The sequence below is a fragment of the Talpa occidentalis genome, unplaced genomic scaffold (assembly GCF_014898055.3).
Source record: "Talpa occidentalis isolate TD23 unplaced genomic scaffold, MPIMG_talOcc4v2.1, whole genome shotgun sequence".
Classification (NCBI taxonomy): Eukaryota; Metazoa; Chordata; class Mammalia; order Eulipotyphla; family Talpidae; genus Talpa; species Talpa occidentalis.
The window spans coordinates 155,593,937-155,619,334 of NW_026555331.1; the positions used below are offsets into that span (position 1 = coordinate 155,593,937).

The 25,398-nt window shown below is 64.0% G+C and overlaps 1 protein-coding gene across 2 annotated transcripts; it reads right to left on the reverse strand.

The window, feature by feature from the left end:
• Positions 1 to 2,942: 2,942 nt before the first annotated feature.
• Positions 2,943 to 24,837, reverse strand: VIPR2 (vasoactive intestinal peptide receptor 2). Of its 2 annotated transcripts, XM_037516585.2 has the most exons (13): positions 24,775 to 24,837; positions 22,926 to 23,025; positions 16,621 to 16,728; positions 16,312 to 16,409; positions 10,229 to 10,326; positions 6,499 to 6,640; positions 5,984 to 6,134; positions 5,516 to 5,576; positions 4,981 to 5,050; positions 4,497 to 4,588; positions 3,732 to 3,861; positions 3,628 to 3,669; positions 2,943 to 3,174 (listed from the first exon to the last, which is right to left on the reverse strand). In XM_037516585.2, the coding sequence occupies exons 1-13, from the start codon at positions 24,835 to 24,837 to the stop codon at positions 3,001 to 3,003; spliced, it is 1,329 nt and encodes a 442-aa protein (XP_037372482.1). In that variant the 3' UTR covers positions 2,943 to 3,000. The 2 variants fall into 2 exon arrangements, with proteins under 2 accessions (XP_037372482.1, XP_037372472.1); XM_037516575.2 differs by lacking the exon at positions 24,775 to 24,837 and having other exon boundaries at positions 22,926 to 23,232.
• Positions 24,838 to 25,398: the final 561 nt, after the last annotated feature.

Sequence of the window (25,398 nt, forward strand, 5' to 3'; positions counted from 1 at the left end):
CGGCTGTCCTCTGGGAGGGCACCCAGTGGCCAGCGGGCTTTGTGCTGGGCCCTGTAGGTCCTGGTGTTCATCTGCCCGCTCAGAGCAGAGGGTCTGGGTGGGGGTCACCCCGCAGGCGCCCCGGAACTCTGCGAGCCTCAGGTGTTTCCTGGCCCTCGGAAAGACACAGGCTCCAGGTCAGCGTGGCTGGCAGTGACGCCTGCTCATACCTGCCAGTGCTTCCCTGTGAAAGGCAGACTTGGAGCGGTTTTAACTGGGTCTCACGGGAGAGCTGGAGAGCAATGGAGCCCAGTCTCAGCCCCCAAAAGAAGGTGGGTTTGTTCAGGGGACACTGAAGTGGGCACCCGGCAGCTCTGGGCAGACACAGACAGGCTCTCAGCTCCCCTGTGACTTCTGCCACACCTGGGGAGTCCCCTCCTACTCCCTAAGGCGGCTCTGGGGGTCCCACGTGCCCTAAACCGAAGCCTGGCCTTTACCTACCCAGAGACCGTCCACACCAGGGCGGCAGCTGGAGCCGCATGGCAGTGCTGGCCACAGTGTGGCCGGTATGAGGAGCAGACCTGCGGTTAGCCGGCCCCACGGGGGCCATTCCGCAGAGCTCGGTCACATCCAACATTTTTCTACTGCTCAGTCAGCCACTCCAGCGCGTCAGAGATGGCATCGTGTTGGCAGCACCTGCCCGTGGACATCGGGGACCTCATTTCCCAAGAAAAACGTAATTAAGTCTCGATGACGCTCTCGAGCAGTTTAACGAGGTTTACACTCAGCAGATGGCGGCGAGCGATGGCCCTGCTGCGGGGACGGCCAGGGAAGGTAGGCGGGGATGGGGAGGCCTCGCTTTTGATATCAAAGGCCACTTAGAAACATGTGGCTTTTGTGCAGGGAAGAGCGAGAGGGGTGTCCCCATGCCCAGCCGGCGTGGCGTGGCGGTGATCCCACTTGTGCAACGGTGCAGCCAGGCGGCTCCAGGGATCTGCTCGGGGTCCTGCTGAGGCCGGGGGGGTCCACAGATCTGCCCACTCCCTGCTGCGTGACAAACCAAGCTCGGGGAAGAACTGTGTCCTGTCGTTGCGCCGGAACAGTCCCATGTTTGCAGACCAGCCTCCTGGCCGATGGCCAGTGAGCCAGGGCCCAGGACACACTTCTGCCACAGCTGCCCCTGCCCCGCAGGGAGCTTGCAGGCTCTGCGGCCTGCTGGGGCGGCCGGGCAGGGAGTCGGGGCGGCCGCCCACTTTGGTGAGCCCCGGCGGGGAGGGGTGCCTCAGAGACCCCCCGCCACCCACCTCCTGTGAGGCCTTCAGCGGGGTGCAGGAAGCGAGCGCCTCTTTCCATCTCCCAGACAACACTGTCCTGTACAAAGGACACCCTAGATCCCCACAGCGCCGGGGCCCTGAGCACCGCCACCTGAGGCCTCCACCAGCCTGTCCTCATTTGCCGGGGCGAGAGGGTTCATGGTGACACTCTTGGGGGGAGCGGGGTTGGGGTGTCTGGGGCTCAGCGGGAGGCAGAACTGGAGGCAGACGGGGCTGAGGGAAGGGCAGAGGGTGCAGACCCGCCCTGTCAGTCTGCTGTGAGCCTGGCACCCAGAACCCAGGGGGGCTCAGGTCGGCGCCCAGAACAGCCCGACACCTGCAGAGGGAAGGGGCCCAGCTGGCTGCGGGCAGGGCTGTCGCGCAGCTGTTAGGAACGGAGCAGAGACGCTGCCAGCCTCTGCACATGGCCCCACCTTTCCACGCAGCAGGGGGCGTGGGGGGGGAGGCTCCAGGCCACAGGAGACGCTGGGGCCACCACGCGGCCAGGGCAGGGCTGGCCGGGGCACTCCTGGCCGTCTCTGCCAGGGTCTCTGAGGCCCCCGCGCCTGTGACCGGAAAACAAAGGCCTTGAGCGCTGCCTCCCTGACAAGTGGACGTCACACGCCAGAGGGACCCAGGTGCCCGTCGCCGCCCCACGCGCCCGCACCACCTCGGGGGGCTGCCCCACCCCCACCCCCACGCGCCCCCTGAGTTCACAGGGGCCGTTCTCCAGACTCAGCCTCTGAGAGTCTGATTTTCAGCATTTGATTCTGACCCTCCTTGCGAAGCGAAGCATCTTGGCTGAGCAGGAGTTTATTAGACTTAGATTCCACGTGCTGAGGGGCATTGAACCCCGACTCCCGCCGGCCACCCCAGCATCCCCAAGGGGGGTTACCGCTGTATTGAGGGACACCAAACCCTAAAAAGATCTGTGCCCCAGGAGGTCCCCAGGTGGTGGTGGGTCTGGGGGATCCCAGGGTGCGTCTGGGGGGCCCCAGGTGGGGGGTGGGTCTGCAGGGGCTGGGCGGGGGTGGGTCTGGGGGATCCCAGGGTGCGTCTGGGGGGCCCCAGGTCGGGGGTGGGTCTGTGGGGGCTGGGCGGGGGTGGGTCTGGGGGACCCTAGGCCAGGTACCACTAGACGGGACACCCTGCAGGTGCTCACCTCCTGGGAGTCCCCTGGCACCTGCAGGGACTCGGCCCCGACCTGCTTCCCCAGGAGTCAGATGAAAGGACCAGAAGCTGGACTGTCCGGCGTGGACAGGGGTGCTGGGCGCGTTTCATATTTTGTTAAAAGTTTTCCATTGAAACAATGACTTGCAGGATATTTTCACAAGGAAGATGGGTCCCCGTGGGCCTGCCGCACCCTCCCTGGCCAGGGGTCCTCTGGGGGCGGCGCTGATGAGGGGTGAGGCCGCAGGGACGCAGCAGGGGTTGGTGGAGGTGGTGTCCTGGGGGCCACGCAGGGAGTGGTCTCTCCCTGGTCACGCATGGCCTTCGCTCCCCGCAAGGGGGCACCCAGATCAGGAAGCGGCTTTCCTTTGCGGCTGCTGGCCCCGCCGGTCCGCTGGCCACACTCCAGGGCCACCATGTGAGACGGGAGATGCGTGAGGTGGGGAGAGCGGAGCCAGCCTGCGGCGGCCACAGCCCCGGGGGGGGCGGGGTCCCTCATCAGCCGGGCAGGTGTGCCCAGACCCCGACGGCGTGGGCACTAGATGACTGAGGTCTCTGTCTGCAAGAAGGACAGCGTGCGGGAGCCCCGGTGGCTCTGCAGGGCACTCTCGGAGCCGTTCCGGGACATGGACGAGCCATGCAGCCGGTAGTCCCGGCCAGACAGCCGCCCCGGACATGTGCTGCGCCATCTCCTCTTCAGCTCGCTCTGCACCTGGGGTGGCCAGGACATGGGTGTCCCAGAGATGCGGCTCAGGGCCCTCTGCCCTCCCTGTCCCCAGATGGGCGGGGGTCCAGGTGGGCGGACAGGCCGGTGGACAGACATAGAGATGCACACGCTAACGGGTCTGGGGCGGGCAGTGAGGGCCTCACATAGGGGCCCAGAGAATGCTGGAGGCCAGGGAGCTGTGAGCCGTGAGCAGGGGGTTCGGGGTCTCACAGCTCTATCCTGAGGCCCAGAGAGGTCCGGCGTGAGCAGAGCTGTGACCACACAGAGGCAGGGCCCTCCACACCACCCAGGGGAGCATGCCCAGCTGGGCCCTCGGGCAGACGGACAAGGACGGGCCGGTAAGTGCAGGGTGGGAGCTGGGGGGGCCACACAGGAGCCATGGCCTCCTGTCCCCACGGGTCGTGTCTGTCCTTGGCTCCAGCGGGTCTGAGGACTTACCTCGCTGTTGAGGAAGCAGTAGAGAAAGGCCACCACCAGGCCCTGCAACGGACAGGACCATCAGAGGCCGCCACCGCGGGCTGGGCCCCGCCCTCCCTGCGTACCTGGAAGGAGCCGCCGCAGAGCTCAAACAGGATCTGATATCGAAAGGAGATGCCCGTGGGATACACCGCAAATACCACGTAGTGGATGCCAAAGAGCGGGATGAGCAGCAGGGTGGACTTGGCCAGCCTCCTGGGGAGGAAGGGGGCGTGGGCTGAGCATCCTGCAGTGGCTGCCTCTCAGCCCCAAGCTCCCGAGCAGGACACGCCGCAGCCCCGTGCCCATCCCACAGCCAGCCCTCGGCAGCAGGAGGGACACAGGCTGGTCGTCCCAGGCAGAATGCGGCTCTGCAGGAAACCCTGACTAGGCCTGACCCAGTGTCCCTGGGCGAGCTCTCTGCCCACTGCGGGCACGGCTCTCCTTCACCAGAAAGCTAGCCACCGTGGGCCGGGATGCCGCAGGCCAGGCCCCGACGACCGCCCCGCCCCTGGCCCTGCGAGTGCCCCCACCCCCCGTACCCGCCCAGCTCCCGCGCCTGGGGAGGCCCCTTGGGAGTCCAGGCAGGGGCCTCACACCCACTCGCAGAGCCTGGGCTGCTCTGAACTGCTTTCTCCTGCCACCCCCAGCAGAGAACACACACCCCACGCCATTTGGGGGCCTCCTTTGCCAGCCTAGGCCCTGCAGGCAGGCAGGGTTCCCCTGGAGGTCCAGCCCTGCAGGCTGGGGGTTCCCCAGGGGATCTAGGCCGCACAAGCGGGTGGGGGTCCCCCGGGGGTCAGGCTCCGCAGGCCGTGGTACACCAGCACCAGGTCTGAGCTGATACTCACTTGTATTGTGATTGGTCGTTGCCCCCAACATCTGGGGACCTCAACTTCTGCAGTAAAATCCATACAATACTAACGAAAAGGACAAAATTGACCTGCGGGGAGAGAGACTGCTCGGGCCTGGCTCCGCTTCAAGGGAGGTGGGTATGGCCAGCCGCTAGCTCAGCCCCACTGGGTCGGCCCCCAGGGCGAGGCTGCACCCACCACCGAAGCCGGGCAGTGTCCTGCGTCTCAGCCCCTGCCCGACACTCGTGGGCGAGGCCATTCTGAGTGCACAGTGGGCATAGAGAGCTTTTCGCTGTACCCCTTACCCAGAGGCGCCCTCCTGGCTGCGGTGCCCACCACCGAGCTCCTGCCCTCCCGAGGCTGCTCGCCAGGCCACTGAGCAGGAGCTCTGCCCCGTAGGCTCTTGACTCAGCCCAGCAGCCCAACCTCCCTGTACTGGCCACCCCGCCCACTCAGCCGCCCCAACACAGCCCTCACTTACAAAGATAGAAATCAGAATCGGGGTCCGAATAACCCACCAGGGAAGGTCGTGGTCGCTGGTGTCCCAGCAGCTATGGGAGAGAGACAAGGACCACGTCACCCTGATCATGTCCAGTGGAAGGTGTGGGACCCAGTGCAGAGGGACTGGCTGCAGCCGCCCCGCAGGCGTGGCTTTGATCCGCTCCCTCCTCCTCCATGCAGTCGGCGGGGATGGAGGCGCCTCAGCACCGGCTCCCTCCACGGGGATGTTTGTGTTGGTTACTCGCCAGCTGGCAGGCCAGCCGGGCCCAGGGGGTCCCATCCACAGTGGCCCCAGCAGCCGGTGCCGCCTCTTGCTTGGTGCCCTGTGTGGCCACCACTCCCGGCAGCTCGCGCCGACCTGGGCTGCTTCCCACCTCTCAGGATCCTCCCCAGTCGCCCGGCCCAGAGCCTCCGGGAGTGTCCAGGGGTGGCCGGGCTCCCTGTAGCTGCGGCAGACCCGGGCGGGAAGTGGCCGTTCTCGTGGTGCCTGGGGCTGGCCCACACCGCACACTCACCCCGTGTCGTCCAAGGACAGTCTGGCCGCCGCCCACGCTCCTGTGCAGACGCCGGGGACGCCTGAGGAGGGACGCCAGTCGCCGCAGCCCTGCAGCTCCGCCCTGCCATGGGGCCGCCCCACCGGGACCCCTCCTGCATGCCACCAGGCCTGATGGGGGCGCAGGTCGCCGGGGCTGTGCGGGAAGTGGCTGCAATGGCCACTGAGCTCTCGGGGCTGCGGTGTCAAGGGTCAGATGTGGAGAGGATGGGGCCATGGACAGGGGCGTGGGCTGCCCCCTTCCCACCCGCCAGCACCGGAAGCCACCTTGGGAGGGGCTCCCGAGCCTTCCACTGGCCCTGCCCCACGTCCCTGCCCTGCACGAGGGCTGGGGGCGGCGAGAGCAGCCCCTGGGGACAGTCTCAGGGGACCTGTGCGGCATCTACCAGGCAGGCGTGGGCAGCACCCATGGGGCGCGAGGGCTCCTTACCCCACCCGAGGAGGAGGTAGGCCAGGAAGCGCCGGCGGGGCGAGAAGGCGGCCACCAGCAGGGAGTGCAGGTACAGCCCCTCCACCAGCAGCCAGTAGAAGTTGGCCATGACGCAGTACTGGAAGAGCACCAGGGCCAGCTTGCACCCCACCTGCAACGCCAGAAGGGGCTGCCAGGCCAGCGGCCATGACCGGGGGCAGCTCCGCGCGTGGTGGGCCCAGACAATCCGGTGGGAGCAGCAGCCCCTGAGAGCCGTGCTGGGCAGGCGATGGGCAGGGCTGGTGCGGCGGGAGGGAGGCCACCTGAGGCCCCATGCCCAAGAGGGTGTTCTCAGAACTGCAGAGGGGGTGGGACCATGTCTGGCCCTGCCTCTGCCTGGTCCTGTTTCTCAGGCCAGACACACTGCCCTGACTGCCCCCAACCCCGCCGGCCCGGCATAAGGAGGCGTCGGGAGAGAGCCAGGCGGGCAGTGAGGGCCGCTGGGGCACTGGCGAGGGGCACCCGGGCAGCCTTACCCAGGAGGACAGCCGGTCGGGGCAGTGCAGCGTGGCGGAGCCTGAGTACAGCACGTCATCCTTGACCAGCACGGAGATGGCTCTCAGCACAAAGGACAGGAACAGGTTCAGGTGGATGTAGTTCCGGGTGCAGTGCAGCTTCCTAGGGGTGGGGGGTGGTCAGCGAGGCCGGCCTGGTGGCCACCTGACCACCACGGCTCCACGTCTGGTCCCTCTCTTCCCACGCCAACCTTGAGCCCTGGCTGTGTGCTGAGGACGGTCTCAGCTTAGCCGTCCCACACTCTCTGCACGTTGGCCTTTCCCCGATTTCTCTCCCTCTCCTTGGGGTTCAGGGTAGAGGCAGAAGCAGAGCCCCAGAGGGAGACCCACAGGGCAGTGCCTCTGGGCTGCCCGCATCCAGCCCTCGGCCCGTAGATGCTGCCCTGGAGCGGCTTCACTAGCCATGTTACCCTCACCGTCAACTGTTTGGAGTCCAGGGTCAGCCACGAAGAAGCCTCAGAGGTCACGCGGCATTCAGGGCTCTGTAGAGCCTGAGGCAGTGCAGAGCCAGCAACCCTGCCGGGGCCGCCTGTGCCAGGACCCCACAGGCCCAGCTGTGATGTGAAGCAGCCAGACCTGCGGACTGACCCCTGGGACCGGGCTCCCCGCGGCCCTGCTGTCTAGGCTGCTTGCTGAGGCCATCGCAGGCGCAGTGCTGCCTGCAGCAGAGGTGAGTGGTCATGTGCTGCCCGATACAAAGGGCCAGTGCGGTGTCCGCAGCAGCAGGTCCAAGCAGCAGGGAGCGAGGACCCGGGGCAGAGGCCGAGCAGGCAGCGCCTGCAGCGCTTGCATGGGCTTGCGTTCGGGTGGCCACGTGCCAGACAAGAGGTTTGGAAAGGGGCAGCTGGCAGCGGCCAAGAAGCAAATCTTAGAAGGTACAGAATCGAGGGCCTCCAAGGCTTTCTCTGGACCTCCCCCAGAGCCACGAGCCGGGCGTGTGGCCCACGAAGCCTGTGCCAGCTCCACCCACTGCTTGGGGTGCCCTTCAGAATCCCTGAGGCCCCCCATCAGGTGTCAGCCAAAGCCTCTGCGATTGAGTCGACGGTCAAGTCAGTAAAATCACCCGGCACGCCAAAGACAAAAGCAAACAGTCACATTCAGGCTGAAGAGAAAAAGAGGCCAGAGGGCAGGGAGACGCAGACCCCGAGGCAGGCCCGCCCAGCCCTGTGGAGGGGAGATGCAGGCTTTGGGCAGAGGGGGGATAGATTACAAAAAAGCAAATGGAAATTTTAAAACTTAAAACGAACCCTGAAATCAAGGATTAAGTGCCAGGTCTGACACCAGGCTAGACCCAGCTAGTGAGGGTCTTGTGAAGTGGAAAGTAGAAGCGAAACGTGCGGGTGAAGGCAGAGAGGAGGAAAACAATGGGACAGACAGACAGACACCGAAAAATATACGCGAAGTGGCAGGGACATTGAACGCCCATGAAAACGGGGTTTCAGAAGGACGGGAGAGTGAGCAGTGGACGCGGATCTGAACAGACACTGGCCAAGAAGTTTTCAAGCTGGTAAAAAAACATGAACAGATAAAAGAAACTCTATTAACCTCAGCGGGTGGAAGCAGAAAGAAAGCCGCTCGCCAAAGCCCCGTGACGACAGCTCCTGGAAACCGGTGACAAGGCTGCCGCTCTGCACAGCACCAGTCCCCCGTCCCGCCCCCCCGCAACAGCAAGGCCGCAGCGGCTTTTCAAAAGAAATAATGACACGCATCTTCCACTCGGTGAAAGAAAGTGACTCCAACAAAGACTTCAATCCCCGGACAGTGAATGCACAATTAAGATGACGTCGGGGCCAGGAGGATGCTCAGCCAGCGCGGAAAGGGACAGAGCCAGAGCAGCAGGTGGGGGCGGGGGCGGGAGACGGGCCTGTGGGGCTTGAAACGGGGAGGGAACAGGGAGCTCCAGAGAAGACCCCGTGCGGGGAGCCCTGAAGACCCCCCCACGGGACAGCAGCAGCGACAGCGTGGGGTGTGGGCGGCACACGGTGCCACGGAGGCCAGAGGGTAGATGGAGCCAAACACCATCTACTGTGGAGATGGCAGTCGGGGTTAACTCCGTGGGGGTGCTGTGACTCTCTCCAGAGCAGAATGTATAATTAACAACGCAAAGGCAGGAGGCTGGAATAATAAGAATACTTGATCAACTAAAAAGAAACAGGAGGCGAAAGCCCAAGAAGAAAGAGACAACAGAAAGGAAGCGGCAGAGGCAGAGGAGACCCAAAGCCGCCCACGAGTGGCCGCCGCCAGCACAGAAACGCTGCGTCTGAACTGCGGCTGTGACAGGAGGTGCCATGAGCGCAGAACAGCAGACCCTGCAGGGTCCAGCAGGAGAGCAGCTGGCACGGCTGGGAGCAGAAAGTCGATTTTAAGGCAGGGCCATCGCTAGATGTGGCCAGCTGGTAGGAAGGTCAAACGCTGCCCCCAAGAGCACGACCTGAAAACAGCAAAGAAACAAGAAGCCCCGAGCCCACAGTTACAGCTGAGGAGCCAGACTGAGCTCCTGGCTCCTGGTGACCCGGGCAGCGCGCGGCCATCAGGCATGTAGGAAGGTCTGGAACACAGAAATGACGCGGTCGACAAACCCACAGAAGCACCAGTGCGGCGCACAGACCCCCACGGCAGGATTCACGTTGTTTTCAAATAAAAAGGAAACTTCTACCAAAACCCCACGCTGTGGGAGTTTGAGGCTTCAGGGGCTGGGCCGTCCACGTGCCCTGAGAACAGAGAAAGCACAGAGAAAGCACGACAAAGCGAGCTGAGCAGCAGCTGCGATGCGTCATGGTGCTGCCCCCATGGCCAGAGCCAGCAGGAGCACAGCAGGGGCTGGAAGGAGCAGAACTAACAGGAACGTGCAGCTCGAGAAACAGAACCAAGGCCTGAGAGGGAAGTCTGGGACTATAAGCAAATGCACCTTAAACACAGGAAGGCTCTGGGTTCGTGGCTGGGCTTTGCCGGGCCCTGGGAGGGCTCAGGGGTGCGGGGCCCCTGGACCGCTGCCCGGGTCTGCACCACCCTGGGCCCTGGGCTCAGGAACATTCTGCCGTTTCTCTGCATAGAGCAAGCCCTGGCTCCAGCTGGCCGACTGCCTGATGACCGTGCGGGCACCGGCCTCCGAGGCGGCACCAACCCGCATGTCTGCCCGTTGTCTGCTGAACCAGCCGCAGACATGCCTGTCTCGCAGCGCCCGCGGGACCCACGGTGCGGAGAGGGGTGTCTGACACTCACCCCCGAGGGCCCTCAAAGGACACGCCCAGGCCCCGTCCGGGACGCTGGCTGACGGGGTAGGGGGGAGGCTGGGGTGGTGGGCTCACGACAAGGGGGTCTTTAAACACGGGGCTCTGCCCGCTCCACCCTCTGATCTTTTTCTTTTTAACCTTTAACAATATGAAGACTGAACATTTATAGCGGGACGAATACTAATACCGCACCAGCATTTTTTCAAAGAACTGGAATCTGCAGGGCCTTCCCTGCCCAGCACTGACATTCTGGGGGAATGCCAGTGCCTGCAGGGCAGGTCCTGAGCTCCCTGAGGCCGTGGAGCCCTGAGAGAGAGCTGCAGAGCAGTGCAGGAAGTCCGCAACCCCGCACCATGCTGGCTTCACCTGCGGAGGGGCCCGGGGCAGGCCAGGCGTGCGGCCTGCATGGCCGGACACCCCCGAGCCACCCTTTGCAGAATTGCGTGTCCCCCTCTTACCTGAAGAGGCACAGAATTATGCTCCCAGCTGTGAGCGAAACGAGGGAGACGCTGTAGCCCAGGGTGTACACGGCCTTCACCAGAACGTAGAAGGTCACCTGGAGGGAGGACGCGTGCTGTGGGCTCCAGTGGTGGGGTGCCGCCCCCTGCCCCGGGGACTCTGCCCAGGCCTGGAGTGCAAGCCCCTGGCAGACCCAGGTGTCACGTCTGCTCCTCAGCACCAGCTTCTCCCGGGAACCCACTGCTGGGGACCTGCTGCTCGGCAAAGCAACTACATGGGGGCCACGGGGCCGCCTGGGCAGGAGAGTGAGCACAGGGCAGTGAGAAGGGCCAGTGGAGGGAGGGCAGAGCCGCTCTGTGTGTCCTGGAGCTTGAGCTTGCTGCCTGAGAGCCGTGGCCGCAGGTAGACCAGGCCTCGGAGAGGACACCACCCACCAGGCAGGGCAGGCCCCACCGCTTGTGTTTTGGGGTTGGGGGTCTCCGTGGTCCGATCCTTCAATGCCCATGAACTCATCTGCTCATGACTGAGCTCTGGCGGAGCCTCAGAAGCACCCCCAGGGCCCTGGCGCCTGTGAGACCGGCCTGACCACTCTAGGTGCCTACGGGCTCTTGCTTGGTTTGCATTTTTCTTGAGGAAATGGTCTAAACCCTACAATATAAAGCGGAAAATAATCCATGTGTTCTTACCCAGGGAGTGTTATTTTCCCAAGAAAGCTATTTAAATACAACTTGTCGTTAATTTACCGTAAAAAATGAAGATCAAAACAAAAACCCTCTGTGCTTCTGTTTATCAGTTTCATGCTTAACAATCACTTTACTCTTCAGTGTTTCATTGGAACTCACACCCGACGGCAGGGACTCCTGGCAGTTCACAGAGGCCCACAGGTTGCCATGAACAACTACTGGCCAATACCTTTGATAACCTTGAAGAAATGGACACATTTCTAGATCAATCTAGCTTACCGAGACTAACCCATGAAGAAGTGGGTGAGTTGAAAAGACTGGTTACAAGCACGGAAATTGAGACAGCAATAAAAAACAAACAAACAAACAAAACTTCCCCAAAACAAAAGCTCAGGGCCAGAGAGCTTTACAAACGACTTTTACTGAACCTTTAAGGAACGAATGCCCATCTTCCTCAGAGTGTTCTTAAAGAGGGAACACGCCCCAATATACTTTAGGATGCATTATCCTAATACTGCAACCAGATAGAGACTGCCAAGATGATAGAATTACAGACGATCGTCTCTGGCTAATGCTGATGCAAAAATCTTCAACACAACACTGGCAAATCGAATCCAACATATGCCAGGGGTTACACACCATGATCAAGTGGGCTCGTCCCAGGAATGCAAGGATGGTGTAATACATGTGAGCCATCAGTGTAATGCATCATATCAACAAAAGATAATATAACATTCATATGACAATATCAACTGATGCAGAGAAAGCACTTGATAAGATTCAATACCCATTTATGATAAAAATTCTAAAAGGGATGGGAACAGAGGAACCCACTTCAATACTGAATATTCCGCACGCACAGACCAACTGCCAGTCTGAGAGCCCACGGGAACACTGAGACGTCCCCCAGGGTCAAGCACAGGACCAGGATGCCCCTCGCCTCCGGTTACCTCACGCTAGACGTTTTGGCCAGAGCAATCACACAAACACAGCAAATAAAGGGAAGCCAAGGGGGATGAAGAAGTGGAACAGTCACTGTTGGTGCCCAAGTTGATGTCATATGTAGAAAACCCTGACGTTTCCACCAAAAGCCATTAGAAACAATAGATGAATACCGCAGAGTCAGGCTGCACAATCAATATACAAAAATTCAGTCGTTTTATACACAAACGACAAACAAGATGTATCAGAAAATAACTCCATTTATGATGGTGTCAAAAAAGAATTTATACATTGGACTCAAGCTTCTAGAAGTCTCTACCCAGAGTCTGAGCACCTTGACCCCTGCACGCTTGGACCCTTCATCCTCAGTTCGTGGCCCCAGTCCCCACCCGCTTTCCCGCCGCCTAGACTCAGCGGCAGCCAGACATGAGGGCCGGGCAGGACCCCGCTGGGCAGCCCACATCCCTGGGTACGGGCACTGGGCCTGCCGCCCTCCAGCCTGCACCCGCGTGTGCAGGCCCGACTGGTGACTCCAGTGAGAGGACTTTCTGACTTGGGGGATCCTGGCTCCTGGACTGTTACCGAGCATCAGCTTTGAGAGCCATGGTTGCCCCTGCTGGCAGCCCCCCCGGGGACAGCCAGGCCAGTGCAGCCCCAGCCTTGCAGAGACTCAGCATCCCTGATGCTCAGGGCCACGCCAGAGGCCTGCAGGTGGGCCCGCAAGGGCATTTAGCGTGAAAAGTACCTTCAGAGATCTGGTCGGGCGTTGCTGGGTGTGGTCTCACCACCTGTGGATGCTTCAGGCCTCTTCCAGGCCACCTTCTGGCACCCCTGCTGGCCTGGCTGGCCATCCTGCATGATCCCTCCAGGGTCATGACCGGGAGGCCTGTGTCCCCTGGGAAAGTGGGTGCTGTGGCTCCGTGGCCGGCCCCCCAGTGCCAGGGCCTGTCCCAGCTAGGGGAGCCTGGTGCTCTTGGTGCTTTCTGGACTGCACTGACCCAATTCCTGGACCTCGTCTCCCTTCTTTGGGGGCTCTTCTGGCTGACTGTGCTCTCTGGGGATCTGTGCAATTTCCTCCCAGCCTCTGCCCCTCCCCCTGGCCCTGGAAGGACTCGGCCGGTGGCGGGCAGAGCTGGGCGGAGGTAGATCGAGGACAGTGACCCTCTGTTGGGCGCCTTCGGTTGAGTCGTGCTCCCGTCAGATGCACACTTGGACCTGACCAGCTGTGTCCACCAGGTGCCCGCCTCCCGCTCCCGGGCAGGGGTGCTGTGCTGGATGGCATGGTGGGCAGGGCCCTGGTTGCGGGACGCGCCCAGGCTCTGGGGACACTGTCCCTGGCGCCAGCCCTGCTGCCCGGCTGGCCCCTTGGTGCCCGCCAATGCACGTTCTACCGTGGGGTGCACCAGGAGCCCAGGAACAGCTCCCACCGCCATTGGCCATTCGACCTGCAGCGAAGCAAGAGCCGTGGGGGCCCAAGCTGAGGGGCTCAGGAGTGGCCTGGGGTCTGCCCTGGGGTCCCGTGTGCTCACCGTGCTGGGGTCCCGCTCCCGGGCCATGCCCTGTGGGGCCCCCACATCCGTGCCCGGCCACAGGGGCCAGTGGCTGTGGCTCGACCAGGGCGGGACAGGTGCTGGCTGGCGGGGCTGGCAGGCAGCGAGGACATATTTTAGGAATATGGCATAATATGGAAGAAATGTGTCCGTTTGACGCATGGGAAGGCTGAAATGCCAGCGGTGCTCTGGGCTAAATTTAGCCGAAGGCTCCTCATTAAGAGGCGCGCAGCAAACAAAACATTCGGCAGCTGCCCAGAGCCGACTCTGCCCGGCGAGGGGCTGGGTCGAGGAGCCCCAGCTGTGGGGGTATAGCCTGCGCTTCCCGCTGCCCGGCTCTTCCGCTGCCCCTCGGGAAGGAGACGGCCCACAGCCCACAGAAACCCACCCTAGGGGCTAAATTTCTAGGCGCTTCCAGGTTTTGCCAGGGAGGTGTGGACACTGGCCCGGGATGGAAACCAAGCAGGGAGCTCAGCCCTCAGCCCTTGCAGGCTGGGGGCCCTCACGCAGTGGGGCTGGGGCCTTCAGACCCTGGTCCCCAGGGGACCGCAGCCTGACTACAGTCTACCTCGACCCCCCCACATCCCCCAAGCAGCCGCGTCTCTGGCTGATTCTGCAGGGGCTGATTCTTTCCTCCAGTTTAATTCATTTGGAAACAAGCGAAACTGCACGCAGACACCAGAGCAAAGTGGCCACCAGGAGCAGAAATCCCAACTGAGAACTCGGAACAGGGAGGGGAGCTGCTGCGGGCCCAGGTGCCCGAGGGCAGTAGCTGGCCTCCCAGTGGTCAGCCCTGTCCAGCTGGGGCCATGGCCTGCCCCCACGCAGCGCCAGGCTCAGCTGAGTCCCTCCCTGACAGCCAGCTACTCAAGGTGTCCATTGGCGGAAATGGGCTCCCGAGGGAGACGTCCTTCTGGTCCCCTGCTGTGATTTTCTTTACTTTTGTGCATTAAAGTATTTTGACTTTCCGATCCACCGCAGAGAACGTGCGTTCAGGGTGTGCAGCCTCTGATGTGCTAAGTCAAGGAGAGAGTGCCAGCTTTCCTGGCATGAGGCCCTGTGCCTGCACCCCGAGTGAGCTTCTCAGGCCCAGGGCTGGCCTGGCACTCCACCCATGCCCCCTCGCCCCGCGGGCTCTGCAGGGCCCAGCACAGAGAACGTGGGCTCCCACCGAGCTCAGTGTCATCATGAGGAGCACAGGATGGGCGGCACCAGAGCTGTGAGGCCTGGGGGTGCCCGGAGGGAAGGGTCCTGCACAGGGTGCCCCTGGGGGCATGGACCCACCCCTCTAAAGCAGGCCCCACGTCCAGCAGGTCTGTCTGTGTGCCTCCAGAAAGCAGGCCTGCCCTGCCTGTCCAGTGAGAGCCCAAGGCCCTGGCAGCACAGCCCCTGTGGCGTCCTGCTTCAGATACAGAATTCCCCACAGGGGGTTTGGGGACCGGGTGTCTTCCCAGAGACGTGCGCCCCGGGCTGTGTAGGCAGCTGCTGGGGGCTGCACTGGGCTGTCAGCACTGGAGACCAGGGGCTTCGTTCCCAGTTTCCAGGCGGGACCCAAAACAGACACTAGATGCCAGTCACAGGCCTGTCCGGGGATCCGGCCATGCTGCAGGCACCACCCCACAGGCCACGTCCCCGCCACAGCCTGTCTGCTGTGACCCTGACTGCGGGCTGGGGAAGGTGGATGAGGCTGCAGGGCCCAGCGCTCGCGGCTTCACGGGCACAGCCAGGGCTGGGGGCTCAGTCGCCCCTCGGAGCTGCCCCCGCGCCAGAGGCAGTGAGAGGACGTGGAGGGTGTCAGGCCCGCCCCTGTTTTGAGGTGTTTGGGGTTAGGGGCCCAGCACAAACTCCCACACGCTGTCACCACTGGGTCCCAACGCCGCCCCTAAGCACAGGGCAGGGGGGGATGTCACCTTCTCGACACAGAAAAGCTAATTCCAGTGATTAGCGCAGCAGGCACAGCCGAGCACAGTGCCGGGCTGGCCTCCCCCTCCCGGGCTGCCAGAGGAGCTGCCCTTTCCCGTGGGGGGCACCTGGCCTGGGTCTCCGCATCCCGAGGCCCCACCCAGAGCCCCTGCCTCGTCGGGTCACTGCGCCTCGGCAGGCAGTGGGGTGAGCGTGGAGGTGTCGGGCGCCCTCTGCGACCCGGACACTCACGCAGCGGCCGGTGCAGGGGCCAGGGCAGCGCGGGTGAGGGGTCAGGATGGCCTCGCCCCGCCCCCTCCTGCTGCGGAGGGCGGGGTCTCGGGGTCCCGCAGTGACTGGGGTGGGGGGGGCCCTTCACTGCGGGGCCGGGACGCGGGGGTGGTGAGGGTTAAATCCAGGCGCTTCTCTCTCCGGGGGTGGGGAGGTGGGGGAAGGCTGCCTTTAGACTGGGCGTGCTGCTGAGAAACAAGAGCCCCTTGTGCAAAAGGCGGGCAGGAGAGGGGTTCACCTGACAGCGCACCCTGAGGGGGGCACAGGCACCCGAGCGCCAGGGTGGGGTGAGGAGGGGCAGGCCACAGCAGACCGGTAAAGAAGCTGCTGCGGGGAGCAGACCCTGCTGTTTGTGGGGGTGTGTGTGCGCGCGGGTTGGGCTGGCTCAGCCCCTCACATGGGCTCTGGGGTGTCTGCGCTGCAGGGGACGCGGGCCCACGCGCTGACCCCACGGCGGGGCGAGCCGGAGCTGACCCGAGCACAGCCCTGCACCCCCAACTCACGGGAAGCAGCCCGGCAGCCCCGCGACGGTCTCGGCCCTGCCGCCCGAGGCCCTGCGCTCGCAAAGGGCTTCTCCACGGGCGGGACCTTCAACAGGACAAAGGCCTCCAGGCCAGCAAGGACCTCGGACGCAGCAGCGCGGGGTCACCAACCAGACCGCGGGCGGCAGGACTGGGGCGCCCCCTCCCGGGACCCCGCGCGGCCGGGCCTCACCTTGCCCTCAGCGTCAGGGTCGTGGTAGCCGCAGGCGTCCACGAAGTCGGGGAATGTCTCCGACCACCCCTCGCTCGTGCAGTTCCTGCTGATGTTCCCTGCCAGGAAAGCGCGCGCTGGAAGGCCCGAGCTGGGGAGGCCGGGTCCGCCCCGCCCGTCCTCGCTGCAGGGCAGAGCTCCATGTCCGGCGGTCACTCCCGCCCGGCTGTCCAGCCCGCCCGTGCGCCGGGCCTGTCCTCTCCGTGGGCGCCGGCAGGGAGCCCAGGCCGGCTCAGCCCCGGGGCGCACCCACACGGGGGCCGCACGCACCTGCGCGGCTGTAGAAGGAGCTGAACACCTGCGGGCAGGGCACGGTGACCATCTCGCCCAGGTCCGCCGGCCGCCAGCACGTGATGTTGTCCCAGACGCCGCTGCAGGCTGGAAGGGAGAGGCCTGTGAGCAAACTCGGAACCACGAGGGTCGGGGCGACGCTCGGGTTATTTCGTGAGACGAGGGCTGGTGAGAGGCCGCGGGCGCTGACCCTCTGGGGAAGGAGCGGCTGGGAAGGCCCAGAGCTCCCTTCCCGCTGCCCTCTCCTCCCGGCTTCTCCTGGCGCCGCCCTGTCGGGACCCCGAGCCGCCAGCCCCCGGAGTCAGAGTGGCTGGGAAACTGGGGTCCCCTAGTCGGAGGGCCTGGGCTTGTAGGGAACCTGCCGCAAGGGTCATCTGCGGATCAGCCACTGAGAAGAGCAAGCTGAGCACGCAGTGGGGTGGACATCAGTGACGCCGCTCCTGGCTTCGCTCACCAGCCCTGCTTGGGGGTCTTCAGCCCCCGTGTGGTTTAGAGGCCGCCCCGTGAGGGGAGTCGCACAGACCCCATCTGACCCGCGGGCAGTGCCGGGTGGCAAAGGGCAGCGACCTCCAATAGCACAAGCTGGGGGCACCCACACCTGAGTCCAGGGTCCCCTTGTGGCCTGCGACCCGAGATTTTGTCTTTTGTTTAATCTTCAGTCAACAAACAAGCCCCAGTTTGGATGAGGCATTTAGGAGGGCTGAGGGTGAGCGGCAGCCCCCCAGCAGCCGGGACCGAGGCCCTGGGGTACGGCACCCAGGGGAGGCGTGTGGCCGGCAGTGGCCGGGCTGCCCAGCACACTGGCCAAGGGGGGCAACGCGGAGTCTCTCCTGATAGGCAGGAGGCAGCCTCGGTCATGTTGGACTCAAGACTGGCGAAAGAGGAAAACTGGGCCTCCCCGGTGGCGCAGCGGTTGAGCGCTGGGTTGCGAAGCTGCCCGCGGCCTCTGCAGCGCCGGTTCGATCCCCGGCTGCTCCCCGGCCACCGGAGGAGGGTCCCACATGGTGCGCAGACCTCTCCTGCCGCCCGCTGCTCCCCTCAGCAGTGTCCTTCGGTCCTTCTGCCTGCTCCGCTCCCCGCTCTGGCTCTGGTGAATTCTCTCACCCTCCCGCGCTTCTGACTGTACCCAGTGCTTGTATAAACAAAACAAACAAACAAATAAATAAAATAAATAAATAAAACATGCCTCTATTAAAAAAAAAAAAAAAAAAAAAAAGAAAGAGGAAAACTGTTCTGTCCACAGACTTGGGAGCCGCTGCCGAGCTCACAGCCATCCTGACTTTTAAAACTTGGAACAAAAACAGAGAAACCTGAGCAAAAGCTGCTTGATGACACTCAGGATGCCTGAAAGAAGCGACTCCACACCGGCGGGTGACCAGGTCAGACCCGTGGTGGGAACTGGCCATCACCACGGCCACAGCCACAGCCAGAGCTTCAGCTCCGACAGTGGACACAGCTGGACACGGCGTGGCCGAGGCAGCGCCCTAAGCCAGGCCAGTGCTCAGGAGGCCTGTGAGGCTGCAGTCAGAGTTGTCATGGCAGGGGACCCCGCGGGCTACACGCGTGCTTGCTCAGCAGGCTGTCCGGCCGGTCCTGGACCCATAGGCTGTCCAGCTATAGGCACGGCAGGTCCCCCTGCACCCTGAGACCTGCGCCCGGGCGGTACCCCCTGCTTCCTCTGGCGTCCACAATTCCGGTGGCCCCCATGAGGGCTGCTAGGCAGGCAGGGCCTCTGCTCCCGGCAGTGCTGAGCTCGGCGCCGCCAGAAGCTGATGGGAACAGCATGCCCGGCCCAGACGGAGCCGCCGCCGTCCCAGGGTAATCTCCCCAGATTTATGACCAGGCTTTGGGTTGCTTCCCAGGACCCTCCCAGACCACGCACCTCCCAGCGTCCCGGCGAGTGTGACACAACAAGCTCACACACAGCACAGTTAAGCTGACCGTGTGCAGGAACCGGCCTGAGGAGGCACCCCCAGCGGGTGGTAGGGAGCGTGGAGCGGCGCCCAGTCTAGGGCAGAGGCCTGCACGGTCAGTGCCAGCACTCTGTCCTGGCGCCTCACAGCCCTGTGCACCCCAGAGCGGCACCTCCCCTGTCCCGGGGCCCCTTGGCGGACAGCCGTCCACACCGGACCCTCCTCCCTCCTCTGTCCTTCCAGGCCGAGCAGGCCTGGCCCAGCCCGCCTGCTGCCGTCTCCCAGGCTCTGCCCCGGTGGCCCCGGCCGCAGGCTCCTGTCCACACTTGTCCACACTCTCCTCTCTGCGCAGGCCCTGTCCCCTCCCTGGGACTCCCGTCCTGTCTCTGCAGAGACCAGGCCCCTGGGCCAGCCCCGGGACCCACCACGTGTTCGCAGCTCCCACAGGGACGGCCGCCTGCTCAGGGGCATCTCTGCTCCCGGGGCCACGCCAGCGCCTCTCGGGGTCTGCCCCAGTCTCGCCCAGTGCCACTTTCAGAATTGCGTAGATGCTCTGGGCCTGGCTGGACCTTCTCACACGTTCTGTCCAGGCCTGCGGAGGCTGCTCCCACCTCCAATGCTGTCCTCCTCCAAGCCGCAGGCCCACCCTGCCCCGAGGTGGTGTTGGGTGGAAGCTGAGGGAGGCCGTGGAGGCCAGCGCAGCCCCCAGAGGGCCCTGTCCACGCCGCGGGGGGCCCAGCAGGGTGTGCAGTGACAAGAAGGACTCACAGTCAAGGTTCCACCCCATGTCCTAGATGGGCCGGAGCGGAGACAGTGAGACTCACCAGGCCATCCCTGCCAGGCGGCAACCCAAGGGGGCCACCCCTTCTGAATGCACGTGGCCTGCAGGAGGCGCCTGAGCAGGAGTGGATGCCGCTGGGCCTCCAGGGTGAGGCCCCCACAGGTCAGTGCCAGCTCTCCTCTCTGGGGTGACTGAGATGACTTCCCCGGGCTCCCAGCCTCAGGGCCATGGGGCCTGGCCCGCAGAGGAACTGGGCCAATGGGGCGGGCTTGCGGGTGGCGCTGGCCCAGGCAGAGCAGAAGCTGAGACAAGGCTGCCGCAGAGGGTCAGCCACTAGGCCCTTGTTGCCCGGCTCATGGGAAAAGCCCATTTTACTGGTGGTTTCTCCACCATCTTCTTCCCGCCTCCCACATAACAGAGACGAGGTGGTCCAGCCCTACGTCCTGCTGTGGCCCTGCCTGGCTCCCGGCCCCGCCTCACTCACCACAAGGCTCTGGGGTGCCTGGGGTGGGTGTCCGGCTCTCGGCCTTGCTGGGACACCCCCCGGCTGCCCCCACTCCAGCAGTTGGGGGCAAGGGCCCTGCCAGCTGGCGAGTGGGGCGCCCCCTCTTGGCTCCTGAGGACCAGTCCACATCCAGTAGGGCCCTGGGCTAGGTCTGGGCTGCGGCCACACCGTGGCTGTCCCCGCTGTCCCCGCTCCCCCCCTCCCCACTGTGGCTCCCACCAGTCCAGGCACGAGTGACAGCAAGTCCCGGAAGGGTCCCCTCCAGCCTGTGCAGAGGCGGGGCAGGGCCCCTCTCCAGTAGGTCGGCCAGCGTCTGGCCAGGAGCCGGCCGCAGTGGGGGTGTTTCCAGGACTGGCCCCGGCGCCTCCTGCGCATACCGGAAGATCCAGTCCGCCCCAGATGGATCTGCAGTAGGCTGAGAAGCCGCCAACACCCCGAGCTCTTCTTTCTCACCAAATGGACCCTTGGATGGCGCTCAGAACTGGAGTCGCTTCTGTCTGGATTTATGTCTTGGCCTTTTGTTTGTGCTCAGTGTTTGTTTAGATTCCACGCGTTGCAAGAAGAATTCCTCGTCGGATTTATACAAAGCACCTGACGTTGACGGGTCTGACTCGGCCGCTCGCTGGCCTACTCCCGCCTCCTGCAGGCCTCTCACCGCAGCCGCGTGCCCAGGGCCTGGGCCTCTTGGTCAGGCCGGCCACGTCTGCAGCTCTTCACCCCACGACTTGTCACTCTTCACGCCCCAGCGTCACACACAGTGAGAGGAAGAGGTGTTTGGGGCGAGAGCCGCCCGCTGGCCCGGCCGGACACACCCGCTCTGCTGTGGGCGAGGATTGAGGGTCGTCCCTGCAAGGAGCCGGACACCAGACCCTGAGGCTGCAGGGAGCGGCGGGGCCTCTGCTGCCACCAGCAGCAGGTGGCTGCTGGTCCAGGTGGTCCGGGGACCCGGAAACGCAGTGACTGGCCAGGCCCCGTCCTGCACATCTGCCCCAAGGAGATGCCCGAGGAGCTGAGGATTGGGGTGTCCCAGCCCTGCAACAGGGGCGTTCTAAGGTGGGACCGGCTCCCTGAGAACCTTCCATTAGCTGCTAATTGTGAACGTCTGAGAAACTGGAGCAGCTGAGAGGAGCCGTGTTCCTGGACTCCCAGAGGAGGAGCCAGACCGTGGCACCTGCCCCTCCCGGGAGACGTGGCCCCACCTGCGCTACTCCTGCTGCCCCCAGATGCTCACTCCCAGGCGGCCTCCCCTCTGGGGCCAGCACCGGGGTCAGGCCTGGCTTTGGGCTGACCGCTGCCCCTCCACCAAGCAGGCCAGCAGGAAGGCAGGATCTGCACATAACCCCCACCACGGGTCAGGGCGTTGTGCCTCGGGCGAGGCTGTGCTGTCCTGCAGCTTCCCGAGTCCCCACCCCAGGGTGCTGGGGGAGCAGCACAGCCAGGTGGACCCTGCAGGCCCCACCCCGGGGTCCGTGCTCACCACCAGCCATGGCGGAGGGGGGCAGGTGGGAGTCCCTGGCCAGCTCTAGTGGAGCTGGGTGCCCTGGGTGCGAGGCTCCTGCCCCCATGCCTGGAGGCTGCCCAGGGTGTTGCCGGGCGCTGGCGCTCGCTGGAGGAGCCCAGCAGCCAGACCTTGTCTCCTCAGCACTCGCCACCCCCAAGCCTCCTGACTCTCATCGGAGGGCCAGGCACGGGCGTGGCAGCTGCTTGCTTTGGCCTGACCGCCCAGCCCGTGGTCCAGTGGCAGGCATCAGGCGTGGCATGGCAGGGGCAGGATCTCACTTGCCGTTTGCTGTGGGCTGAGCAGTCACTTCTGCCTTTCCCTGGGCGGAGCGCGCCCCCAGCCACGTTGGCATTGTGGCTGCCAGGGCCCCCGCACCCCGGGAAGCAGGTGTCTGTGGAGGCTGCGGGGACCAGAGCCGGGCCTTGTGTCGGTGGAGGCTTCGGAGAGGCGGGAGTGTGAGAGGCAGGGAAGCCTCGCACCGGGGCTCAGGCAGGGACTCAGCCCCCGCCCTGCTCACCTCCGGGCAAAGGGCTCCACCAGGGCGGGGTCTGCAGCGTCCAGGGCGTCCCCGCCGGAGCCCCTGCGCAGGCGGCCTCAGTGGGCCAAAGCGCTGTGCACTGCCAGGACAGGGCGGAGAGGCCAGTCTCCTCACTGGCGTTTTATATTGATCACAAGTTGCCATGATGGCTGGGACGTCATTTGGATCAATAAAATAGATGATTAAAATTAACCTCATGTTTCTTTTCACTTAGTTTAATGTGGCAACTAGAAGATTAAAAACCGCCCGTGTGGCCCGTACTTGACTGCTGCTGGGCTTGTGGCCGGTGCCCGGGGCCACCCTCCTGCCCTGGCCGCCTGCAGGCCAGCGGGCTGCGCCAGCAGTGTCCTCTTTGATTTTCATTTTTTCTTGACAAGGACACAACAGCAACGCAGAGAAAAGAAAGCAGACAAAGACCACGCTGCCAGCTGCGGTCCAGAACCCCCTTGGGCAGCGGTGGACTCCCCCCACCCTCCCGCCGGAGCCAGCCCACGCCCCCTGCTCACAGCAGCCCTGGTTTCCCGCACAGTTTCTGATGCGTTTCCACCTTTGATTCCTGACTGGGCCAAGATCATCTGTGACGTATCTACGCATTTACAGTGAAGAAAGCAAAGACATACTCACCCCTGGAAAAACGGAGCCAATAGGATAATTTAATGAAATACAGTGATTTTATTACTGTATATTAATATGTTCTAATTTAAAAACAATTGAAATAATTAATGAAATTGTATCCACTGCCTTCCCCTCTTAGCTGTGCACACAGCTGCACTCGTGGGCACACCTCGGCCCGTGTCTCTGTCACTGCACTGCCACGGCCGACCAGAGCTCGGGCTGGGAGACTCGGCCCCGCAGGATGGAGCCAGGAGCCACGGCGCCAAATGCTGCCTCACATCTGCCCTCGCTCAGGCTCCCTGAGACCAGACCAATGGCTGCTGGGCTCTCCAGCTGTGCACTGGGCTGGGGAGGGTGTTCTGGAGAGCCAGGACCCTGGCCGGGAGGTGTGAGCAGTGGGGGGTGGGGGTGCCTCCTGACCGCCCACTTACCTCTGTGTCCTCCTGCCTGGTTCCCCAGAAGCTCCACACATTTTGCTTCCTCCGCCTGTATTTCCAGGTGAAATCGGCATTCCGGATGGATGCCGCTGACCTGGCCAAGGGTAAAAGAAACAGAAATAAGTAGAAATCCCACCACAGGAGGAAAGTCAGGCAGAGGGTTGACCATCCCCTGGGAACCTCGTGTTCTGAACTGCATCTCAGCTAACATGTGTTTCCGTCACCTTCATGCCCCAGGATGGCCTTTAAAAAATTGTCATCTACTTTGTAAAGGAATTATAAAACAAATACAAAACCTAATAGGATATTTTTTTTTTTCTGAGCAGGAAAACAAATTTACCAACATAATACATTGCATATTATTAGTACAAATTTGGCGACAATAGAGCTCTTAATCCAATAATATTTTGATATTGGAGCCTCCATTTCATAGCCCCTGATTTAATTAAGTGAGTGCTTGCTCCTCAGAGCCGGTTCCTGATGACTGCACCCCAGGCAGACGCCAGGGCTTCTCCACAGCAGCCTCTGCATTCCTGGGCAGCTTCTGCACCCCCAAGCAGTCTTTGCACCCCCCCAGCCTCTGCACACTGGGGCAAACAGCACGGCCTATTTTTCAAGGCTGCAGGTCACCACTGAAACTCAACTTTAGAATCTGGTGTGAAGGAGCTTTTCGCAAAGATGAAAGGGGTAACTGGGGAAAGCTGGGGGGTCCTTAGCTGTTTCCACTGAACAAGAGGTAGGTGATGTGATGGGGCATCCCCAAAAGGTGCACCACAGGGCATCGGGGCCCACAAACAGTGAACACTCTTGTCTATCAATGTGCCCCAAAGACAAAACGACACGTCCCATCCTTAGACAATATCCCTGACGTCCACTTCCAGGAAGGTCTGGCCTTCTTCCTCCCGTCTCCCCCCCTCCCCAAGAACCCCGCGACTGGGGCTTTGCCCTCCCTGGGCTGAACAGGTTTGACTGTTCCCACAGGAAATCACGCTCGGGCCCCTCACGGCATCTACCTTCAGGCGTCGGCCCAGAAGACAACTGAGCAGGACGCAGCGAGGACGCAGGGCTGACCCCGGCTTCCTCTGCCTCCCAGGGGCGGCTGCCCACCCTCCTGCCCGCGGGGGGTCAGTTTCAGAATGAGGAAAATGAAATTGACTTAAAGGAAAAGACTTTGGTTAAAGCAGCAAGACAGGGCAGCAGCGGGTGGTGTCTTGCAACACGCGCGACGCAACGCTGTTTGGGGACAGGTCCGAGGAGCAGCCCCGCGCCACAGCGGGTCTGCGCTTCCCGCAAACCGGCTCCTGCTGCTCAGATAATCCCCACCCGCAGCTCGGCCCAGGCACCCGGGGGTGAAGCCCTGCGGCGCGCCAGGACCCGGCAGGCAGTTTGGGAAGCGCCCCTGGTGCCAACCGACCGCGTCCTGCGCGTCAGGGCGTCCCCAGGAGCCGGGGCGGGGCCGGACCCCGCGGACACGGCTGGGGCGCGACACGCAGGACGCGGCCGCAGAGGCTGGAGCGCGAGGACGAGGGTCACGGCTTTGCGAGAAAAGGAGCCAAGTAAAGAAAAAGCCTCTCGGCACCGAGCAACGCACGGACGCGCCAGGCTTCCGCGGCGCGTCCACCAGGGAAAACCGCAGCCTTTCCAGGGAAACTTTCTCGCCCAGGGGCGCCCCGGCAGCACCGGCCGCTGGCGGCGAGCAGCGCCGCGACCCCGAGCGCGCAGCCCGCGGAGGGGCCCAGCCGCCGCGCTCCGGCCGTCCGTCGGGGGAGGAGCCCCGGGGGTGCGCCCGCCCGCGCCCTCCCCGCGGCGCCCCGCTCCCGCCCGCCGCCCCGGCGGCACTCACGGGGGCCAGCAGCCAGCCGCAGCAGGCCAGCAGCGCGCGCGGCAGCAGCGCGGGCGCCCTCATCCCGCGGCGGGCCGGGCCGGGCCGGGCCGGGTCGGGTCCCGCGCGGCTCCGAGTCCGAGCGCCGAGTGCGCCCCGCGGCCGCCGCCCGCCCGACTCCCCGGCTCCCCGCCCCCCGCCCCCTCCCGCCCCGCCCCTCCCGCGCCTCCGGCGCCCCGCGCGCCCCGCCTCGGGCCGGTCCTCGCGCGCCCACGTGCCCCCGCGCCCCGCGCCCCGCGCCCCGCGCCCCGCGCCCCGCGCCCGCGCCCCGCGCCCCGCGCCCCGCGCCCCGCGCCCCGCGCCCCGCGCCTCCCCCGCCCGCCCCTCGCAGCGCGGGTGCCGCAGGTAAGGGGCGCGCGGGTGGGGGAGCCCCGACTCGGGAGGAGGGTCCAGGCGCGACCGGCGGGTCTGCGCACCGCGGGGTCCCCTTCCGTAAAACCCAGAGGCGCCCGAGAAAGCGGCTGGAAGCCCAGTTCGGGGCTGTCTTCGCGGCCCGGCCCGGCCCTGGAGAGAGGAAGCCCCGCCCCGCCCGCCCCCCAGCACCCCACCCCGCGCTGCGCCCGCCGGGCGACTCCCGTGGGAAGC

Excerpts from the sequence above, each read along its gene's own strand:
- VIPR2 (XM_037516575.2), bottom strand. The coding sequence starts at position 23,142 with ATGTTAGCTGAGATGCAGTTCAGAACACGAGGTTCCCAGGGGATGGTC. Across the intron at positions 10,327-16,311 it reads ACCCTGACGCTGAGGGCAAG|GTGACCTTCTACGTTCTGGT; the intron begins GTGAGGCCCGGC and ends TCCTCCCTCCAG. Across the intron at positions 5,577-5,983 it reads CTACCTCCTCCTCGGGTGGG|GCGTCCCCGGCGTCTGCACA; the intron begins GTAAGGAGCCCT and ends GTCCCTCCTCAG.